We start from the raw sequence: 21,931 nt of genomic DNA on the forward strand, positions 1-21,931 counted from the left end.
GTATCAATAAACAGCCAACAGTTGTATGTAGGCTTGACATGGTGTGGTTTTTACAATCACTATGATAAGCTGTAGGAATATTGGCAAATCATACTCTATTGTGAATGACAAGGTAAACAAAGAGTTTAAGGAAGTTTGAAAGCGTTCGTTCGCGAAGTATACTTTATTTCAACTCTGCGAGAAATCCGATAATAACAGCGCCTTTTAGGGGCTCACAATGCCAAATCGTTAGATCGGTTTATATGTGAGAAAAGTATATATAAAGATGGACAGGTTAGGGCAATTTAACATTCCATGCTGAGATTTCATTTCATATTCTAAGAATCGACAAGACTCAAGACTGTAAGCCTAGTATCAAGTTCTGTCTTTCGCGTGAAAAACAGCAAGTATCAAAATGTGAGCGAAGAAAATGCTAAAATATTTTGCTGCGACATATCGTTACAACTAATGACAGGGTATTTTTTTTGCCGACAAATTGGTAATCATCTAGACTAGACTAGACTATCTAGACACACTTCTAAGAATTGTTGCCTAAGAAACCATGGGCCTAAAATAAATTGGAGCTTCTGGTGTTTATTGTTTACCACTAAGTTTTTAATATCGGCTTCTGACAGTTCTTTGATGGATTTCTATTTGATGATGAACTCCAACACAAAAAATATCAAAAGCTTATACCCTTGGACTCTGCATGAAGGTCGTATTTGGTGCAAGTTGGAAAATCTTACAATAAGTGCCGGCCAATAGGTAACATGTAGATGGATAGAGGAAGGAATCTTAAAACTTGCATTTGCTTGTGGTATTGGTAGATTAGTAAACATTTTTTAAAACAAATTAGTGGACAACATATAAATTTTTATAGAAAAAGCTTACTTTTTAGAATTACAGTTGTAACCATTCGCTTAATATCGGATTTGTGATATTACTCATTCTAGTACGTGTCCTTCACTTGTAGTACGATATTCGCTTTATTTCGCATCAACGAAATCCAAGGTTTCTAACTAAAGATGTTTCATTTTCTGCGTATGGGAAAATTATTTTCGAGCGAATACAAGCATTGTCGTTATAATTCAAAAGCTCGATTCTGATTTCAGAATAAGATTTTGGTTGGGGTTTTCTGGTTACATACAAATTGACCCATCCTCATGTACACCCATTATTTTCGATCGGAATGACCTAAAATCGCTTTATTTGTGTAACCAAATTATTGGCAATTTACCATCAGGCCTTCTAACCACTTGTAAGTGAGGTTTCCTTCAGAGGCTGTGGTCTATCACTACTGTAGCATCTCACTGAACCATAAATTGTCTAGAAGAGTCTGTAACAGACTAGCACTATTACCGAACCTTGTCAGGTACTGGGCTTTATGGTGAATAACTATAAAACGAATTGTGAAGCAAAAGTTAACCAAAGTTTATATTCTTCTCTGCCAGAGACATAGCCTTGAAGTCATCACACCTAATATGGTTGAAAAGTCTTCTAACCAAAGACGAAACGCGTCCCATAGTGGTTGGTGTGTGCTGCTATTTGGCTTTCCTTTTCCCTTTGCAATTTGCGGTCATTGAGCTCGGCTCGAAAGAGAAACAAACAAAAATTGTAAAATTTAATGATCTCCGCCTTAACAGGCAAAAACACTTGAAAAATAGGCCAATTTTGTTGTTTGCCAACATTCGAGGACCTACTAGATCATATAGAGTAGCTGAAATATTGTGTTAAACGGACTAGAAATTAGCAATATCACTTAAAGTTTGTCATTAATTCTAATAAAAGGTGGGGAAGATGATGAGACGTTGGAGCATTTCCTATGTCATTGCCCGGCTTTCGCGGCTAACGGATAAAGCTGGCAAATATCGATGGCACTGTTCATCCTATCGATATTTTTTTTTATCTGAATATCGATAGATATTTTTCCTATCGAAATTATGGGCAAAGTTCAATTGTTTGCAAAAATTAAACAAAAATAAGCGTTCCGACATTGAGACTATCCTATAAGATACGTTGCACCTATAGAGGGCGCTATTTATATCCGATTGGGATAAAATTTTGTACAATGATTTTTCTTATGACTTCCAACTGACTTTATTAAATTTTATTTTATTCGGTCTGTGCATTGGTATTGCTTCTATATAAATCGATCTATTGATTTTACTTCTCATTTTCGTTAGAAAGATTGTGATGGGAAATTAGCGATAGTATCGATATATATATATATATTTGGAAATATCGAATCGATAGGGGTGGATGGGGACACAATACCAAACATGAACCAATTAAGGGGCGTGGTATGGAAAACAATTAGGGATTTTGTAGATAGTACGGAATTCGATTTCCTTTTTCGAGGTTACTTTTTCTAATGCGCAACAAGCCGATTACTGGCATTGGTGTATATCCATAGTGACATGGGGCAGAATAATATCCGCACACACTCTTTTCAACCTAAGCAAACCTAAACGATTTCAAATGACACTCACTGTTAATAGGATGTATGCATGGGTGTTTAAAGTTGCATTGTTGTTGTATGTCGTACGTATTAAGTTCTGGTTCAAATCTGTTGCTTTACGCGCTTTAATTAGTTTGTCTCTTGTTGTTGTACAAGTGCCTATTGCTTTGTCGATTGTCAAAAAAAAAGGAGAAATGAAAACTAAACGAAGATAATTTTTGTATTCAGTACACATGGATGTATGATTGATAATAAATACACGCATACATGTATAGCAATACTGTGTAAAAATCGTCAATGTATATATATATATATATATATAAGGTATATATATAAGGTAGGTATATGGTTTTGTTGCTGTTGTTGTTGTTGTTATTTTCATTTGTATAGTGTTGATGTTTGTTGCTGTTGTTTGTCTGTTGTTCATAAATCTGTAGTAATGTAAAGTTGACTTTATTAACTATTTGGGGTTGTTTCTTTAAAAAATGTTTAAAAACTGTCGTTATGTTTTGTGTGTGTGTTTGTTTGTATGTATGTATGTGTCTAGTTTATCCTCTATGTACATTGAACCCATCATCCCACATCAAGTTCGTGTGTGGCTGTGTGTGTGTGTGTTAAAAAATAGTTGTTTTTTTCGCATTTAGTTTAAAAGAAAAAATGGATTTTTTAAAAATGTACAGAACAACATTAAAAAAATGATAGTTATAAACAAAAAAAAAAAAAAACAACGAACTTTGACTAATTTCTTCTTCCATTCATCATCTTACACATTTGACAATTTAATGAATGCAAGCCTGTGATGCTCTCAGCATTCTATACTACTCACTCTCGCTCTTTGTCTCTCAATTAGCTTAAATTGTTTGCATTCTCTTGTGTTGTTTGGGTTTTTCTGTTTTTGCTTAATTTTACTAAATTTCTTGCTAATATTTTTTTTCTTTACATATGGTTATTTGTTGTTGTTTCAGCATTTTGTTTTCCCGCTTCCCAGTTGTTTGTTTTTTTTTTTGGTGTGTTTATTTTAACCGTTACACACCATTTCAGTAACTGTAATAGTTATTAGCTAAGCTCTCATTGACACCCGAACCGTGGGTTATCATCCATGGATTGTGATGATGCTCCTCGTAGTGATGTGGCTCATACCATGTTGGCAGGTGGTTCTGCTGCTGTGGCTGGTGCTGGCGGTGGTGGTGCTGCTGCTGATGCGGGTAGTGATGATGGTGGGCAGCAGCCGCTGCAGCTGCATAGTGCATTATGCCGCTGCTGCCGCTGCCACCATCTCCACCGTATGGTATTTGATTCTATAAATTCTCTTCGGTTTCCTGATGCTCCGCCTTGATCTGTGAGAGTTTCTCTTGCAATATGGAGGTGCCAGATTCGAGTGTAGGAATTTCCGTTTTCACAGCAGGGTTACCACCGTTCAGATCGGCACTGCTGCCATTGTTGTGACCATGACCATGCATGTGCTGGGGCTGCTGCAGGTGATGATGATGGTGGTTGTTGATCTGCAGTTGTTCACTTTTAAGACTGCTGGCATCGGTTTCGGAGGCCGAGTCACGTGAACCAATGCGACTGCGTGGATGTAATAACGTTTTTAGGCCCCCATTGCCGCTTTTAGTGCTGTTGTTATTGTTCTCCCGTTCATAGGCATCATCGGCACCACTTTGAGAGGTTTCATCATCATCACTGCCACTTTCGGTGCGCTCGCGTTTGATCGTTGCCGATCTTAGCGATAGTGGACTGCCGGATCTCTTGTTGGTATGTGGGTGAGTGGGTGAGAGATTGTTGAAGTCCGCTACGCCGACGCGATTATTGGTGAACGGCAGCGGCGTCTTCTTCATCAGCAGCTGATCCAAAAGCACGCCCCCACTGCTGCTGCTGCTACTGGGATTTGGATTTATGTCATTGCTCTTCCGATCAAGCGTTTTGCGAATAATGCCGTCCAGGAAAGTGGCCCCATTGACCGCATTTGTCTCGTAGAGTTCTCGCGCTCTGTTGATATCATGGCTGGATAGTATGGGGCTTGATACGGGACTGGGACCATTGGAGGAGTTGGTGGTGTTGCTACCGACACCTGTGCACTCTTGATACCGTTGCATATGGGATTTGAGGATTTCATTGTTGGCTTCCGCGGGTGAAACACTGCTGGGGTTGGCTGTTGCATTGCGGTTGAAGTCCATTTGCAATTGATTGAAGGCAGCTGCTTGCGGATGTTGCCAAAACATGGGCGGCATGGCTAAGGCGGGATCGAACATAGGTAGTTTCATGCCGTTGCCGGCATTACCCGGATATGCTGGTGCTCCAGTGCCACCATTATTTTTCAAAGCGCCGCCGCTCAGTTTCATGCTGGCATTAGAACCATTTCCGGTCTTCAACTTCTCAAGTCCTGCAGGAATGTTGGCATTCGATTTTGAACTATTGCTGGTGCCATCGAGGCCCGCTTGCGGTTTGGGTTCTCGCTTGCGCGGCCTCATCAGATGACGCTCTTTAACCTTGTACTCTAGTGTTGAATGTGGAACTCCATAATAACTGCCGGCCCTATGTACGGACATTTCCCCCCGCTGCACAGCCTTGACAGCCTCGACCAAACTGTCTCGATCGTAGTTGCGATATTTACCTCGCTTAGGTCTGGTGCCTTTGCCGGCAGCCAAAGCAGCTGCCTCCTGGCTCCTCAGATGGTGGGCATGCAAATGAGCGGGTTGGTGGTGGTGGTGATGGTGATGTGAATTGTGAGCTGCAGCGGCTGCCAGGAGATTCGGTGCCGCTCCAAAGCGTGATGTATCCGTGCCGCCGATGTTCTTAACTACTGATATGGTAGGTTTCTTATAGTCCACGCCAGAAATACCGCTGCGATCGCCTTCCGCCGCTGCCAAGCCCAGCAAAGACAGAGACGCCTGGGCGGCATCTTTGTTGGCCTGCTCATTCATGGTACGTTGTATGCTACTGGCAATGACGTCACACATTCTCAGTGACTGTGGAGATTGTGTGTCAACGCCGCCATGCAAGAGGGGCGGCGTCACGGAAACATGCTTATTGGCGCTTAGTTGGTTCTTCGCTGCATTAACTGCAGCGGCCAATAGTAGAGGTGCGGGACTATCGCCATTGCGATTTTGGTTACTGTTGCTATTGTGACAGTGCAAGGATGGGGATCCACGTGAACTGTTGGCACCCAAGGACGTTCCCGATGTACCCGCCACTGGCGTATAGGACGGAATTTTTAATATCGCCGAGGGATCATCACACGACTCATTGGGATCCAGAGATGAATTAGTTTCGGGTGTATCAGACTTTGGTAAACGGCGGCCAGCGGCAAATGGCGCTTGCTGATGCTGCTGCTGTTGCAGCAACATTTGCAATACTGGACGGTAGTCCTGCTGTTGAGTGTTACCATTATTGAGAGCAGCACTATTACTACTGCTGCTACCCCCTTCGGCAGATGTTCCGGCCAAAAGGCTATTATTTGCCCCCGAAGTGGCATTCAACAATATGTCCTTTATATTGATGGTGGAATTTAAGAGCAATGCACTAAAGAGATCACGAATATTTTTATCAGACATCATCATCAACATCACGGCGGCGGCATCTATTGGGGGCATTTGTGGCTGGGTTGCCATATCATTTGTTAGAGGCTTAGACGATTCGGAATGGGCTGGTTTGGGTGAGTTAAGTAAATGATCTGCAGACACATCACCTTCCCCATTGTCGGTCAAACATAATTTCCTCAGCATGGTGGGCGTTGCTACGCGCCGCACCTCATCCTCGGGCTGAGGCGTTGAGGCATTACTCTCCAGCTCGGCCTCGTCCGCCGACATCTCCTTATCGAGCTCCTGTTGCAGGCGCAATAATTCGGCAGAGTCGTGTTCATTATTACGCTGCGCCTCTATCGTAAGTTTGTACATTTTGTTGCGCAACGTCGAACGTGGCACATTGAACTGAACGGCCGCCTTGCGAGTGCCCAATCTACCGGAGCGTACCTCCTCCAGTGCGTTATTAACGTCCTCCTCGCTGTAGGTGCGACGTGTTGAAGGAACGGGTGTAGCACGTGACGATTTAATTCTATGGTGGGAAGAAAGTCAAGGAAAAAAAACGAAAAATCCTATTAGTACTGTGTTCTACAAATGATGAATAAAGTTGATAAAATCAATTCACGGTGTGTTGATACCTTAAATACTATGTGGGCGATTTAGTAAACAAAAATGTTATCTCTTTGTAAGCTTTGGGTTACGAAACGTGTTTCATTACCACTCATTGTTCTTGGCAGATATGGACGACGATTTAAAGAAATGAAAATTGATAAGCAATATTTTATAGATTGCAAAAGTGCGAAATTATCAATAGACATCAGGGTGTAACGAAAAAAAAGGTTTAACAGCCAGTTATATTGAGGAAAGTTTTTTTAGAAATAACTGTTGTTTAGCTCGCCAAGGTAGCTGAGTTGGTAGTGGGCTTGGGTTACCAATGCGGGTGAGCTGGTTTCGCTTGCCTCTTGAGTTCTGGTCTGTCGCTACTTTGGTATCACAGTGGATTTAGAATAGTCTCAATGTGTCCGATTAGAAAATAATATCTGGCGACATCTGTAAAACAACAAAGAACTTTGTTGTACAAGTTATAATAAAATGGTGTAAAAGTTATAATTACATGGTGCATTTGTAGATAGCCCATTGTCGCATATACCGATCGACTCAGAATCAATTTCTGATTCGATTCGCAATTTTCATTCGATCCTATTCAAATTTTGCACAGTCATCGTTTTGGCCTATATAGATAAAGTCTATTTAAATTGGAAAACCCCGGTTCAGATTTATATATTGGGAGCTATATTTAAATATGTTCGCCCGAATTGGACTAAAATTTTAATAATTTGTTCACTAATCCACACGAAATTTGGCGCTCGAGTCAAGTTATTGGTGAATTTCATAGAAATCAAGTCAGTTTTAGATATGGTTCACATATATATACAAATACAAACATTCCACTAAGGAACAGGGGCAAACTTCTCAAATTTTAATGAGTGGTGTACGATTCAAGTTTAAGCTCAATGATAGGGGACCTTTTTTTTATAGCCGAGTACGAACGGCGTGCCGCAGTGCGACACCTCTTTGTGAGGTATTGTACCAAATGGTACAGTACTGTCATGACGAACACAATGATTGAGACGTCTGTTCTAGCCAATGACAACAATGCAGTAGACCTCTTCAAGTCTAGATGAGGCCACATAGTTTTGGAATGCTCACAGCCCCCTTTTTGTGACCATCTGTCATTTGTTGTGCTAGAGGCATACCCACAGATTCCAGTGTCCCTGGGGTGTGTAAGGTAGTTCCTAGTCTCGCAAGCTCGTCTGCTTTAGAATTCCCTGGAATATCTCTGTTGTCCGGCACCCAGAACAGGTGAAATTTTAACTGTTTAGCCATCTCGTTGAGAGATCTGCGACAGTCGAGGGCGGTTTTTGTGTTCAGAAATACGTTCTCCAGGGATTTAATGGCTGCCTGGCTTTCTGGGAAGATATTTATGTCAATCGTCGTAATGACATTATATCTAAGCCATTCCACCACTTGATACACACTGCAGTGGTCGCGTAACCTATTCGATATGACCTGTTCTAGATCTTTAGAGTACACCCCAAAGCCAACATGGTCGTTTAGTATGGAACCATCCGTATAGAAGTCAATGTAACTTCTGTTATCAGGGATATCGTAGTTTCAATCGGTTCTATCACGAATAGAACAACCGATTTTGATTTTTATCAAAAAGCTGCTCAGGCAGGGTATAATCCACACTGCCTGGAACATCGGATTCACTTATAGGTTAGGTAAATTACACTCACCAGTTATGTCGAAAGTCATAACAAAATTCTTCATGCCAAATTTCAAGAGAATCGGTTAACAACTGACCATTTTATTGAATTATTACTACAAATCGGATGAACATATATATGGGAGCTATATCTAAATCTGAACCGATTTCGATAAAAAAATATATATATGAGAGCTATTTTTAAATCTGAACCAATTTCTTTGAAATTCGTCAGTAATTTCAAGAGTTAAAAGAAAATCCTTCGTAGCAAATTTCGTTACAAGTTACCATTTTATTGCATTATTACTGCAAATCGGACGAACATATATATGGGAGCTTTATCTAAATATGAAACGATTTCTATGAAATTCAACAGTTATGTCGAAAGTCATAAGAAAAACCCTCCTGCCAAATTTCGTCAGAATCGGGTTACAAATGCCTGCATTATTACTGCAAATCGGACGAACATATATATGGGAGCTGAACCGATTTTTTTCCTATTTCAATAGGCTTCGTCTCTAGGATGAAAAAAATGTCTGTACCAAATTTAAAGACCGGATGAAAATTGCGACCTTTAATTTGTACACAAATTAACATGGACAGACGGACAGACAGACGGACGGAAAGACAGACGGGCATGCCTAAATCGAATCAGAAAGTGATTCTGAGTCGATCGGTGTTACAAACTAATTCACTAAGTTATAATACCCTCCACCGCAGTAGCGGTGTAAGGTATAAGAAGTAACAGGCAATCATAACAAAGCAAGTAACAGGCAACCATTTTGTTATGTAACCGCCTATTGCAGCGCTATGGTGTGGTTCCTTCTCCCTCAGTTGTGGCATATTTATCCAGGGGGTTTCCAACCCTGCCACCATCAGCCCTAGGGGTCAAACAATAAATTTTACAGAAATGAAGGAATACACAAACACAAAATAAGAATGACAACACACTACACCTCCACAACTCGGGAACTTGGGTGTTTCTTGTTCCCACACTTTGCCCACCCAACCTTGACCCTTTTGTCCTAAAAATAATATGTTCTAAAAGGCCCCGTGTCCACGAACACTCACTTCATTTGTAACATTTCTTTTCAGCAGACTTGCGTATTCACAGCAGCAGATTTGTTTGCTGACCGAAATGTTTGCTAAAACAGCAGCCCTATGTTCGCTGAAACAGTAGTAATGTCTGCTTTCCTATTTTCAGCAGACAAAAATGCTGTTATAGAAAACATTTTTGCTGTTTTCAATAGCCAATTTGGTTGAGTGTAGATAATCCGGACCGCACTTCCTTAGCTTTACCTTACTTGTTTCCATTTATCAATTTTAGGCCTATCAATTTAATCAAATTTAGGCCTTTCAAATAAAAACTGTATTCTTGTATAAAGTAAATGCTTTAACTTCCTTGTGACAACCTCTTTGTGTGAAATTGCGCTAAAAAGGCTTATTTTAATTTGTTGGTGATTTTGATTCTTTATTTATTATTCCGTCCACCTTAGGATGGGGGTATTCTAATATCGTAATTCCGTTTGTAACACATCGAAATATTGACATTTAAAAACGATCTAACCATGTAAGTCCGTCTGTATGTCCGTACGTCTGTCCATCCGTCTGTCTGTCCATCCGTCCGTTTGTCCATCCGATCGTCTCTCCATCCATTCGTCCGTCTGTCCATCCATCCGTCCGTCTGTGCACCTGATATTTCGTTATGACTCCCAACAACTTTGTCAAATCTCCCTCAGTCGTTATATATAAACTGATCTCGAGGTTTTCCTTTAACCTCTTGAGGGAGTAATGCTTTTCCGATTCGGATGAACTTTTGTACAGTGACTGTTTTTATGACCTCTAACATACGTGCCAAGTATCGTCTGTATCGGTCCATGACATGATATAGCTCCGCTATAGATCAATCCGATTTTATTTATTGAGTCCTTATAAAGCGCAATTTTTATCCGATAAGGTTAAAATTTTGCACAATGACCTCTGTATAAGGATTTTTGGAGTCTCCATTGCAATATCAATATTGTTCCATTCCTTCGGTATTGCCTGTTTTAATTTTTTAAGCGTCCAGTACGGCATGGAATTTGCGAAAATTCAAATCTTCAATGGTCTTCAAGGAACCTATCCGTCAATACTGTCTGTATTGAACTTCCTGTGTGACATGGAATTTGCGAAAATCTTGACAGATGGTATTCCCCATAGATTTTCCAATGGTATGTTCCTTGATGAAAAACAAGTAAGAGCGTGCTAAGTTCGGCCGATTCGAATCTTATATACCCTCCACCATGGTCGCATCTGTCGAGTTCTTTGCGCAGTATCTGTTTTAAGGCAAACTAAGTATAATGCATAAGGACGGAGGAGGAGCTATATCAAGTTATAGTCCGATTTGGGGCTCAAGAAGCGACATCGGGAGATCGGTTTATATGGGAGCTGTATCAAGCTATAGACCGATTCTGACCATATTGCACACGTATGTTGAAGGCCATGGGAGGAGCCGTTGTGCAAAATTTGTGCCAAATCGGATGAGAATTGCGCTATCTAGAGGCTCAAGAAGTTAAGACCCAAGATCGGTTTATATGGCAGTTATATCAAAAGAAGGACCGATTTGGCCCATTTACAATTCCAACCGACCTACACTAATAAGAAGTATTTGTGCAAAATTTCAAGCAGCTAGCTTTACTCCTTCAAAAGTTAGCGTGCTTTCGACAGACACACGGACGGACGGACATGGCTAGTTCGACTAAAAATGTCACGACGATCAAGAATATATATATACTTTATGGGGTCTTAGACGCATATTTCGAGGTGTTACAAACAGAAGACGAAATTAGTCTACCCCCATCCTATGGTGGAGTATATAAAAATGCCTCTGTCAATCGTGGTATTGCATTTTCTGCAATAGTGGACTTTGCAGAAAACCTCAATTTGTACATAGCCCTTCGAGCTAGATTATAAAAATAAGGATCCGCTATCCCCAAGGATTGCAAATCACTCCAATCAGTAATTCTAGAAGGTTCGGATGGCATAAAATGATTCAGACTCCTAATCACAACAGCCGCGGCCGGTAATAAAAAGTCGGTTTTACGAGATCTGAGATTTATCTGACATACTCGTGAAGAGTTCTCAAGGGATTTGCCGTCAAAGCAGGATAACCTTGTAAATAATCTCATCGTAGGGATTGAAAGCATCTCAACGACCCCACTAGCCAAGAATGTCTCCTGAGAACCTTGGTCAATAAAAGCACGTAACGTAAACCGGTGACCCAATTGGTCGATATCCACTAATGTCGCAGGAAGTACGTTACGATGTCCTGATTGAGACAAATTTCCCTGCACGTCATAATCGAAACCCGAATGAGATGTTGTCTCAGTCGGAGGTTCGTCCTGATTAGAATTAAGATGAAATGACTGGGATTGAACCTGGGAACTCATAGAACGGGTTTGGTACCATCGAGAATCCTGAGTACCAGTCTGAGTCGATTCAGCATGCCAAAAAGTGTGGTGTATCGCCTGACAATTCTGACATCGGCTAGTACTACGACAACTCTTCAGATTGTGTCAAGCAATTAAAAAGCAATGTCACACCTGGTTCTGCTTAGCATATTTCCTCGTTTCGGAAACTGTCATAGCCTGGAATTGAGGACACTTTCTGAATCTATCTTCTCACCACAGATAGGGGCTCAATGCCGATATGTTCCGTTAGAACTGATATGATGATTCCGGGACGTTGTACCCCCGCGTTCGGGTTAGATCCAGGTCTGCGAATGTCTGATATAGACTCCAATAAATCCAGTCTCTTTGATATAAATTCATTCAATCGGTTCCATGAAGGCATCTCTTTATGATCATCAATGGAATTCCTTTGGCAAAATCAACCTCACCAAAGGCAAGAGCTTTCGCTCAAATTGTCCAAGAGTTTTCATCTTGAAATAATATTCCAATTCACCTTGCGCTGAATTGCCCCCTTTTGCTATGTATGAAATACACCTTATCCACTTACTGAAAAAGACACCAGCTTACTCTACGGTAAGAACGAAGCCCTCTTTACGGAGACCATAGAATAAAGTTTGAATTGCATAAACCTAACTCTGGCTTTTTCTATTTTTATACCCTCCACCATAAGATGGGGGGTATACTAATTTCGTCATTCTGTTTGTAACTACTCGAAATATTCGTCTGAGACCCCATAAAGTATATATATTCTTGATCGCCGCGACATTTTATGTCGATCTAGCCATGTCCGTCCGTCCGTCCGTCTGTCTGTCGAAAGCACGCTAACTTCCGAAGGAGTAAAGCTAGCCGCTTGAAATTTTGCACAAATACTTCTTATTAGTGTAGGTCGGTTGGTATTGTAAATGGGCCATATCGGTCCATGTTTCGATATAGCTGCCATATAAACCGATCTTGGGTCTTGACTTCTTGAGCCTCTAGAGTGCGCAATTCTCATCCGATTGAAATGAAATTTTGCACGACGTGTTTTGCTATAATATCCAACAACTGTGCCAAGTATAGTTCAAATCGGTCCATAACCTGATATAGCTGCCATATAAACCGATCTTGGGTCTTGATTTCTTGAGCCTCTAGAAGGCGCAATTCTTATCCGACCAGAATGAAATTTTGCACGACGTGTTTTGTTATGATATCCAACATCTGTGCCAAGTATGGTTCAAATCGGTCCATAACATGATATAGCTGCCATATAAACCGATCTTGGGTCTTGACTTCTTGAGCCTCTAGAGTGCGCAATTCTTATCCGATTGTTTTGCTATGATATCCAACAACTGTGCCAAGTATAGTTCAAATCGGTCCATAACCTGATATAGCTGCCATATAAACCGATCTTGGGTCTTGACTTCTTGAGCCTCTAGAGGCCACAATTCTTATCCGATTTGAATGAATTTTTGCATGACGTATTTTTTTTACTTTCAACAACTGTGTCAAATAAGGTTCAAATCGGTTCATAACCTGATATAGCTGCCATATAAACTGATCTGGGATCTTGACTTCTTGACCCCTAGAGGTCGCAATTGTTATCCGATATGCCTGAAATTTTGTACGACGGATCCTCTCATGACCATCAACAAACGTGTTTATTATGGTCTGAATCGGTCTATAGCCCGATACAGATCCCATATAAATCGTTCTCTCTATTTTACTTCGTGAGCCCTAATGGGCGCAATTCTTATACGAATTGGCTGAAATTTTACACAGGTCTCCAACATATAATTTAATTGTGGTCCAAACCGGACCATATCTTGATATCGCTCTAATAGCAGAGCAAATCTTTTCTTATAAACTTTTTTTGCCTAAGAAGAGATGCCGGGAAAAGAACTCGACAAATGCGATCCATGGTGGAGGGTATATAAGATTCGGCCCGGCCGAACTTAGCACGCTTTTACTTGTTTGTTCTATTTGCAGGATTTACAAATGTAAGTTTCTATCATTTGTCTGAGTTATTTACCATCTGACACGTTCTAAAATAGCTGAGCTTGTTTATTGGAACTGCGAGTGTGTGTCATTTCCATTTGACCACGCTTTGGTTGAGGTTTTGTTTGAATTCCCTAACAGAATTTGCAATTATTTTGGTTTTTCTTCGAAGTGAAATTCTTTGAAATTTTTATTTTAGATTTGAATATAAAAAAAATTATGAATCTCAAAGAGTTTGGACCAATAGATTTAAGTAAATGGAATCATGGGGAGACTCTTCTCTATAGGTTTTATATTTACTCTTAGGATATTCCTAAATTAATCCCTAAATCGAAACTTATAGGTATTGGAGTCACTAACTCGCCAAAAGTCTTTCATATTAAAGGAATGTCTCCATCCCACCATATTTTCTTAAATATAATCAAGTAGCCCTTTCATCATTCCCTTCAAGTATTTGACATGAAATGTTCTCGTTCGCCAAAAAAAGCAATGCTAGCAGCCACATTCGCATAAAAGGATTTTTTCATTTTTTTGATGATTGATTTTGACATTTATTCCCTAGCGTTTTTTTTTTTGGTTTAGTTCTGCTTTGATTTCTTGGACAACCGTAGCATTGTGGAGTGGAGTGTCAACAACAGCAAGACTGTTAGAAAAAATACTCGTATAGAAAAGGAAGCCGAAAAAATTGGGAGCCTCATTGTTACAAAATCTTCTTTCATGAATTTCAAACAATTTTAGATAGCTTTTGTACGTTTTTTTTTGGATTAAAATAATATGCTCGTCCCTTGAGGATGTTATATCTATGCTCTCGGAGAGAAGGCAGAGTGGTGAGAAAAAAGCAAACGTAGACAATAGCAACACATTTTTTGTTTGGGCAGGCTGTTGGAATTTTAACTTCCGTTACTATTACTGTGCATAGAACTTCGTACAGGGTGCACCAAAATTTTTCTGCCAAATCAAATAATAGTTGTATCCTTTAAGTGTTCAAAAAGTCAAATCGAGTGATTGGTTTATATGGAAAGTATAACAGGGCTTTTAAAAATTCTGAATATGTCCACCGTTAGTTGGCTTGCTAAGGGCCTACAATAACTGCTGTTGGCTTGTCCACCACACACCTAAGGACCTAAGGAATTTCAAGAAATTTTCCCTATAAGTTCTGGGTACATATACTACAAATACGAGGTGGAGAATTATCGATAGTCTTGCACTATCAAGCTACCATCAAAAGCAAATGCAAATTTTGCCCATGAACATTCCTCTAAGGAACAGGAGCAAACTTCTCCCATATCAATGAGTGCAGTCCGATTCAAGTTTAAACTCAATGATAAGGAGCCTCCTTTTTATAGCCGAGTCCGAACGGCGTGCCGCAGTGCGACACCTCTTTGGAGAGAAGTTTTACATGGCATAGTACCTCACAAATGTTGCTAGTATTAGGAGGGGAAAACAACCGGTGAACATTTTTTCTGATGGTCTCGTCAGGATTTGAACCCAGGCATTCAGCGTCACAGGCGGACATGCTAACCTCTGCGCTACGGTGGCCTCCGACCATCAAAAGCAGCCAGATATTTTCGAAAGCGCCCTAAAAGTGACATTTGAGCGTTTATTGGGGCGGCTGCTAAAAACAATATGGATTTGTGGCAAAGTGATTAAAGAGGTACAATATGTTGAATTTAAGGCAAATGTCAGAGCTTTTTCACACTCAGTGCGTCGAGCGCTGAAAGGCAATCATGAGATTGCAGCAGCATGGACTCGAAGCAAGATTTGGCGACCGAGTAGCAAATACAACAAGTAAAATGGCGTTAAGTTCGGCCGCGCCGAACCTTGGATACCCACCACCTCGGGTATGCGAAGAAATATGCATACCATATGCCCCAAGTACAAGTACAAGTGATTGTTCAATTGTGTATAACAAAATTCTGACCTTTTTAGTAGCTATATCTACAGTAAAATTAAACCGATCTGAACCTAACATAAGTCTCTGTGTCAAATTTTAGTGAAATCGGATTATAAATACGCCTTTTATTGGGCCAAGACTTTATATCGGGAGATCGGTCTATATGGTAGCTATATTCAAATCTGGACCGATCCGAACCAAATTGAAGAAGGATATCGAAGGGCTTAACATAACTCACTGTCCCAAATTTCAGCCAAATCGAATAATAAGTGCGCCTTTTATGGGGCCAAAACCTTAAATCGAGAGATCGGTCTATATGGCAGCTATATCAAAATCTGAACCGATCTGAACCAAATTGAAAATGATGTCGAAGGTCCTTACAGAAAGCACTGTCCCAAATTTCGGTGGCATCGGACAATAAATGCGCCTTTTATGGGCTCAAAACCTTAAATCGGCGGATCTGTCTATATGCCAGATATATACAAGTCTAGACCGATCTACACCAAATTGAAGAAGAATGTCGAAGGACTTAACAAAACTCATTGTCTCAAATTTTGACAAAATCGGACGATAAATGCGCCTTTTATGGGCGCAAGACCTTAAATCGAGAGATCGGTCTATAAGGCAGCTATATCCAAATCTAGACCGATCTGAACCAAATTGAGGAAAGATGGCGAAGGTCCTAACACAACTCACTGTCCCAAATTTCGGCGACATCGGACAATAAATGCACCTTTTATGGGCTCAAAACCTTAAATCGGCGGATCGGTCTATATGGCAGCTATATCCAAATTTGAACCGATCTGTGCCATATTGCAGAATTATATCGAGGGGCCTAACGTTACTCACTGTCTCAAATTTCGGCGACATCGGATAATAAAAGCGCATTTTATGGGCGCAAAACCTTAAATCGAGTGATCGGTCTATATGGCAGCTATATCCAAATCTGGACCGATCTGAGCCAAATTGGAGAGGGATATCGAAGGGCCTAACACAACTCACTGTCCCACATTTCAGCAAAAACGGATAATAAATGTGGCTTTTATGGGCCTAAGACCCTAAATCGGGGTGTCGGTCTATATGGGGGCTCTATCAAGATATAGTCCGATATGGCCCATCTTCGAATTTGACCTGCGTATGGACAAAAAAATAATCTCTGCAAGGTGTCAGCTCAATATTTCTATTTTTAAAGACTGTAGCGTGATTTCAACAGACAGACGGACGGACATGGCTAGATCGTCTTACATTTTTACGCTCATCAAGAATACTTTATAGGGTCGGACATGGATATTTCGATGTGTTGCAAACCGAATGACAAAATAAATATACCCCCATCCTTCGTTGGTGGCTATAAAAAAAGAAAAGTAAAACCTAATATGTATTGAAATACATTAAAAGGTCAGATGACAGAAAATTGGCAAGCATAAACTGCGGAAAGGAGTACAGAACCAGCGGAAATACTTCAAATTTGCACGATCATCTGAAACGATACCACTGTGGCTGGGAAATTCATGATATACTCCCAGATGCCAGCACACCACCTATTTCGGAGGATACTGACAACATCGCATCGATAAGTGGCAGTTGTAGATCGTCGATGCATTCTGTAGCTTTCAGCAGTGCTGGCGGTAGTTGTGAAATTTGATGCCCTGTAAAAGGCTCACTGAATGCTCACATTTAACAGAAGCTGATCCATACAAGCGCAATTGAGCCTAAAAAATCGTTTTAAATATTGAAAATATTTTGTTCAAAAATATTCTGAGATACTTATCATCACACCGGATGTGCAGGCCACCCTGTTTCTTTTTTTTTTGGCAAATTTGCTTTGCGATATTTTGTGAACTACGAAAAGGAAAGAAATAATTCAGGCTAAAAACCCAAATGGAAATGATGAGAAGCAGCAATGGCAGCATTATGCTGCTGCATGACTATAATGACGCTTGATGGGTCATGGAGACATAAAGATGACAAGTGTTGTTTTCGAAATAAGAAGACATCTAACATCTTGTTTCCTTTTCGAAGTTCATTAGATGATTTTGTCCTTTTTCTCTATTTTACTGGATGGTGTGCATCGGGCAATTCTACGTAGGGGTTGGTTAGCTTTTTGTGAAGGCATTGCACTTGAAACTGAAACAGAGACACCAAAGGAAAGGAAAATCGCGTTGCAACTTCTAAAGAATGGACCTGATGATGTTATTTGGGGAGGTTTGTGCCAAAGGATGCAGGAAAAGAATAATTTTTTTTATGGCCCTGGAAACAAAGTAGAAAGGCACTCATAGCGGGATGACATTCATACATGAGTCAGTTTCAGGAAACTCGATATGTTTTGCATGCCAAAGTAAACCGGAAGGTTAGTGGAGTTGTGGAATGGGGTTTTTTTTGTGTTTCTAAAGATGGTTAAACGTGGGAGGACATGTTAAAGAAAAACAACAACGAAAATTCTACTCAGCCAAAGAGGTGACAAATGAAGGTTACAACAAAAGCAAATGCATATCAAAATTAACAAAAAAAAATTAAAAAAAAAAAACAAATTTTGACAGACTTGAAGGAGTAGCGTTTTTTGTTTTGACTAGACGCATAGTAGGGGAAGTGCATCGTTAGCAAAGAATTGCATGCATACAGTATTGTAACATCCAACGTCATAATCGTAATCATCGGGCGCAGCAGTGGCTGCATTGAATTTGACTTCATTATGTTCCCCGACTGCCAGACAGGTGAGGAAACTCTGCTTGTTTTTTAATGACGATGATGTTGTTATTGTCAAAGCCTGACAAAAATTTGCAAGTCCTTAACATCCTGTCACAGACAAATCATGATTTTTTTTTGCATTGCATTTGAGTGAGCGCTTCAGTTTCGCCATTGAAGGGAAGGAAGAGAGAGAGCGAGTGTGAGTATTCCCCAAAATGCATGCATCACTCGTAAATATCGTAAAAAGAATTGCATTGCTTGGGAATACACGGAGCATTCTAAACACCAGGAAAGTTACATTTTCAATTTTTAGACACTCTGTAGCAAAGGTGAATATAGTCTTGGTCGGATATTTTAATTTCGTATAAAGTACTTTCAACTTTGATCCTATCAATACTACCTAGTCTCTTACAGACGAGGTAAGACATTAAACAAGTTAAAGTACGATTCGGACCATTAATGATCCCAGATCCTATCAATACTACCTAGTCTCTTACAGACGAGGTAAGACATTAAACAAGTTATAGTGCGATTCGGACCATTAATGAATGCTGCACATTGTAGAAGTCATTGTGTAATATTTCAGTTCATTCGGATAAGAATTGCGCCTTGTAGGGGCTCAAGAAGCAAATTCGGGAGATAGACTATATTAGACACGTATGTTGAAAGTCATGAGAGAAACAGTTGTACAAAATTTCAGCCAAATCGGATGAGAATTGCGCCCTCTAGAGGTTCAAGAAGTCAAGATCCCAGATCGGTTTATATGGCAGCTATATCAAAACATGGACCGATTTAAACCAAACTTAGCGTAGTTGTTGGACTACTACCAAACCACTACATGCAAAATTTCAATGAAATCGGACGAGAATTGCGCCCTCTAGAGGCTAAAGAAGTCAAGACCCCAGATCTGTTTATGTGACAGCTATATCAGATCTGGGGCGATTTCAACCACACTTGGCACAGTTGTTGGATATCATAACAAAACACTTCGTGCAAAATTTCATCCCAATCGGATTAGAATTGCGCCCTCTAGAGGCTCAGGAAGTCATGACCCAAGATCGGTTTATATGGCAGGTATATCAGGTTATGAACCGATTTGAACGATACTTGGCACAGTTGTTTGATATCATAATAAAACACGTCGTGCAAAATTTCATTCCAATCGGATAAGAATTGCGCACTCTAGAGGCTCAAGAAGTCAAGACCCAAGATCGGTTTGATCAGCCTGATTTAGTTGACCGAAATGTTTGCTAATGCAGCAGTCCTATGTTTGCTGAAACAGCAGTAATGTCTGCTTTCCCATATTCAGCAGACAAAAATTGCTGTTTTAGCATACAATTGTGCAATTTTGAATAACAAATTTGGTTGAGTGAAGGGATCCCTTTTTATTACCTGGTCCGTACGGCGTGACGCAGTGCGATACCTTTTGTGGAGACATTTTTACACGGCTGCTATACCTTTTTCAAATTCACATGGCTTCTATGAATGATTAGGTGGTTGTAACGACCACAGCCAAATTTGTTCTGATTTTCTCGCCAGGATTCGAAACCAGGCGTTCAGCGTCATAGGCGGACATGCTAACCTCTATTAATTCGACACAGATATCAATAGCTCTAGAGTGGGTTAGGTTTAAGTGGCAGCCTGTCATCAGACTCAACTAGACGTTTTCGTCCATTGTGATACCACAGAAACAGAAGAAGGAATATGTGTTCCATCCAGATTGTTTTAAAAAGCCCAACAACTTGCGAATGTTCACTTCCACAAAAGTGGATCAGCCCACTCTAATACCACACACTACAAACTAAAGGGAGATCGGGTAGTAATTCCGACTTTTACGTACTCTAGCCAAAAACTTGGAGATCGGTCTACATGGCAGCTATCGTCCGTTGAAGAACTAACTACATTTTGTATTTTTTGCAGCATGCTGCAACGCACAGTGGGCCAAATGGCAAAAAAATTGGAAATAAGTCTACAACTTTTTATCTGTTGATTTTAGCCATACAAAATGTTCTAGACATTTGTAGAGGAGGACATAGGCTTTCAGAAAAGTGCTGTTGTTGGTCCATATCTTTAATACAGGGTGAGCTACAGGGTGTCAAAGTTGACCACTTTTGACTTCTCCAAGCTTCTGGGGGCCATAACTTTTGATCTACTCAACCGATTTACATGATTTAGGACTCTAGAGAAAGAGCTTGACAAGATCTAAAAAACTTATGCATAAAGTACCATGCCATCGTGTACTGTTAAGGAGTTATGAATTGTTTAATTTTAAAATATGAAAATTTGGCCTTGGTTTTTTTCAGTGTTTTTTTAATAACTCCGTCAATTTTAAAGCTATAAACTTCATACTTCACACAAATTATGCCAGCATATGTGTGCATAAAATACAAAAGGAATCACGTGAATATCTTTGGCGGTTTAAAAATGGCATCGTTTTCAATATGAAAAATATTTTTTTTGTCAAAAAATTGCAAAATTTTTCAAAAAAGATACTCCCATTTCCTTTAAGTTTTCGCAAACTTTGGCCGTCAAAGCATTATCATTTCTTTCCATTTTCACAAAGTCGAGGTATTAAGAAAAGTTTTAAGTGCTAATTTGGCTAATTTCGATATCAAACAACACCGTTATCTTAAGACCAAAATGGCCAATTTTTTTACTAAACTTCAAAAGTTTCTCACTGGAAAAAAAGTTCCACGGGGATTTTTTCGCTTTTTTTGAACTTAAATGAAAGCTTAAAATGTTCCCAACATTTTAAGGTATGTCTCGCCATATCCTAGCCATAAATGAGATCGTAGCGATCAAAATACTGAAAAAAGTCAATTTTCAAGTAGTGCTATATTCATTGCTAAAAAACAAGTATTACGTCACATTTTATTGCAAAGATGTTAAATAAACTTTTATTTGGTAACACTTCTTCTACAAAACACAAAAAGAATCATGGAAATATCTCTATTCTATTCCATTTTATGGAACCGGCAATAAAAAAGTCAATTTTTCAAAAAAGTCGAATTTCCCAAATTTTGTTTTTGTTGTCCTAATTGCACATGACACACTATAGCCATATTTACGCAACATACCTTATCGTAAAGGAAATTTTCATACCTTTCCAACGATGTATAAAACATTTCTCAACTCGGATTCTATCTACTCTAAAATTCATTTACACTTCATTAAACTCTATATAAAAATGTCTATTTGTGAAATGGAACCTTATATGGGGCCTACACTAAAACATTGATAGATTTGCCCAGGGTTTACAATACAAATGTGTTAGAATAAAAAAAGGTCTCCTGCCAAAGTTTAAAAAAATTGGAATAAAAATATGTGTTTTAGAGCGAAAACACTTCGCATCGGCGTGCGTTTGTATAGTACCTACATCTATTTTTAATGTAAGCTGATGATTTTTGAATAAAAAGTAACCTAGAAATATACCTGCATATATATATATTTGTGTTAAGATTTGATGCAGACAAATGTTACCTGTTTCGCTATGTCGAATTCCCAGGAAATCCACCGTATCAATGAATGTGAAAAAACCTACCCATAAAAAATTCATTGTCATTTTTTTTAACCAAATTCGAGTCCAGGTAAATAATTATAGAAGAGTAAGTAAAAAGAGGCACTTTGGACCCCTTTTTACGATTGCGTCTGATACCTGAAATGGGTCATTAATTGTGAATATATTGCATAAATATTTGA

At 39.7% G+C, this 21,931-nt stretch overlaps 1 protein-coding gene across 5 annotated transcripts in view; it reads right to left on the minus strand.

The window, feature by feature from the left end:
• Positions 1-715: 715 nt before the first annotated feature.
• The window catches only part of LOC106083945 (mushroom body large-type Kenyon cell-specific protein 1), a 490,542-nt gene continuing 469,326 nt past the window's right edge, over positions 716-21,931 (minus strand). For all 5 annotated transcript variants that reach the window (XM_059363636.1, XM_059363638.1, XM_059363637.1 and 2 more), the window contains one exon: positions 716-6,490. In XM_059363636.1, the coding sequence (XP_059219619.1) occupies positions 3,736-6,490 (2,755 nt within the window). In that variant the 3' untranslated portion in view covers positions 716-3,735. The remainder of the gene's footprint in view (positions 6,491-21,931) is intronic.

Source organism: Stomoxys calcitrans, chromosome 2, assembly GCF_963082655.1.
Source record: "Stomoxys calcitrans chromosome 2, idStoCalc2.1, whole genome shotgun sequence".
Classification (NCBI taxonomy): Eukaryota; Metazoa; Arthropoda; class Insecta; order Diptera; family Muscidae; genus Stomoxys; species Stomoxys calcitrans.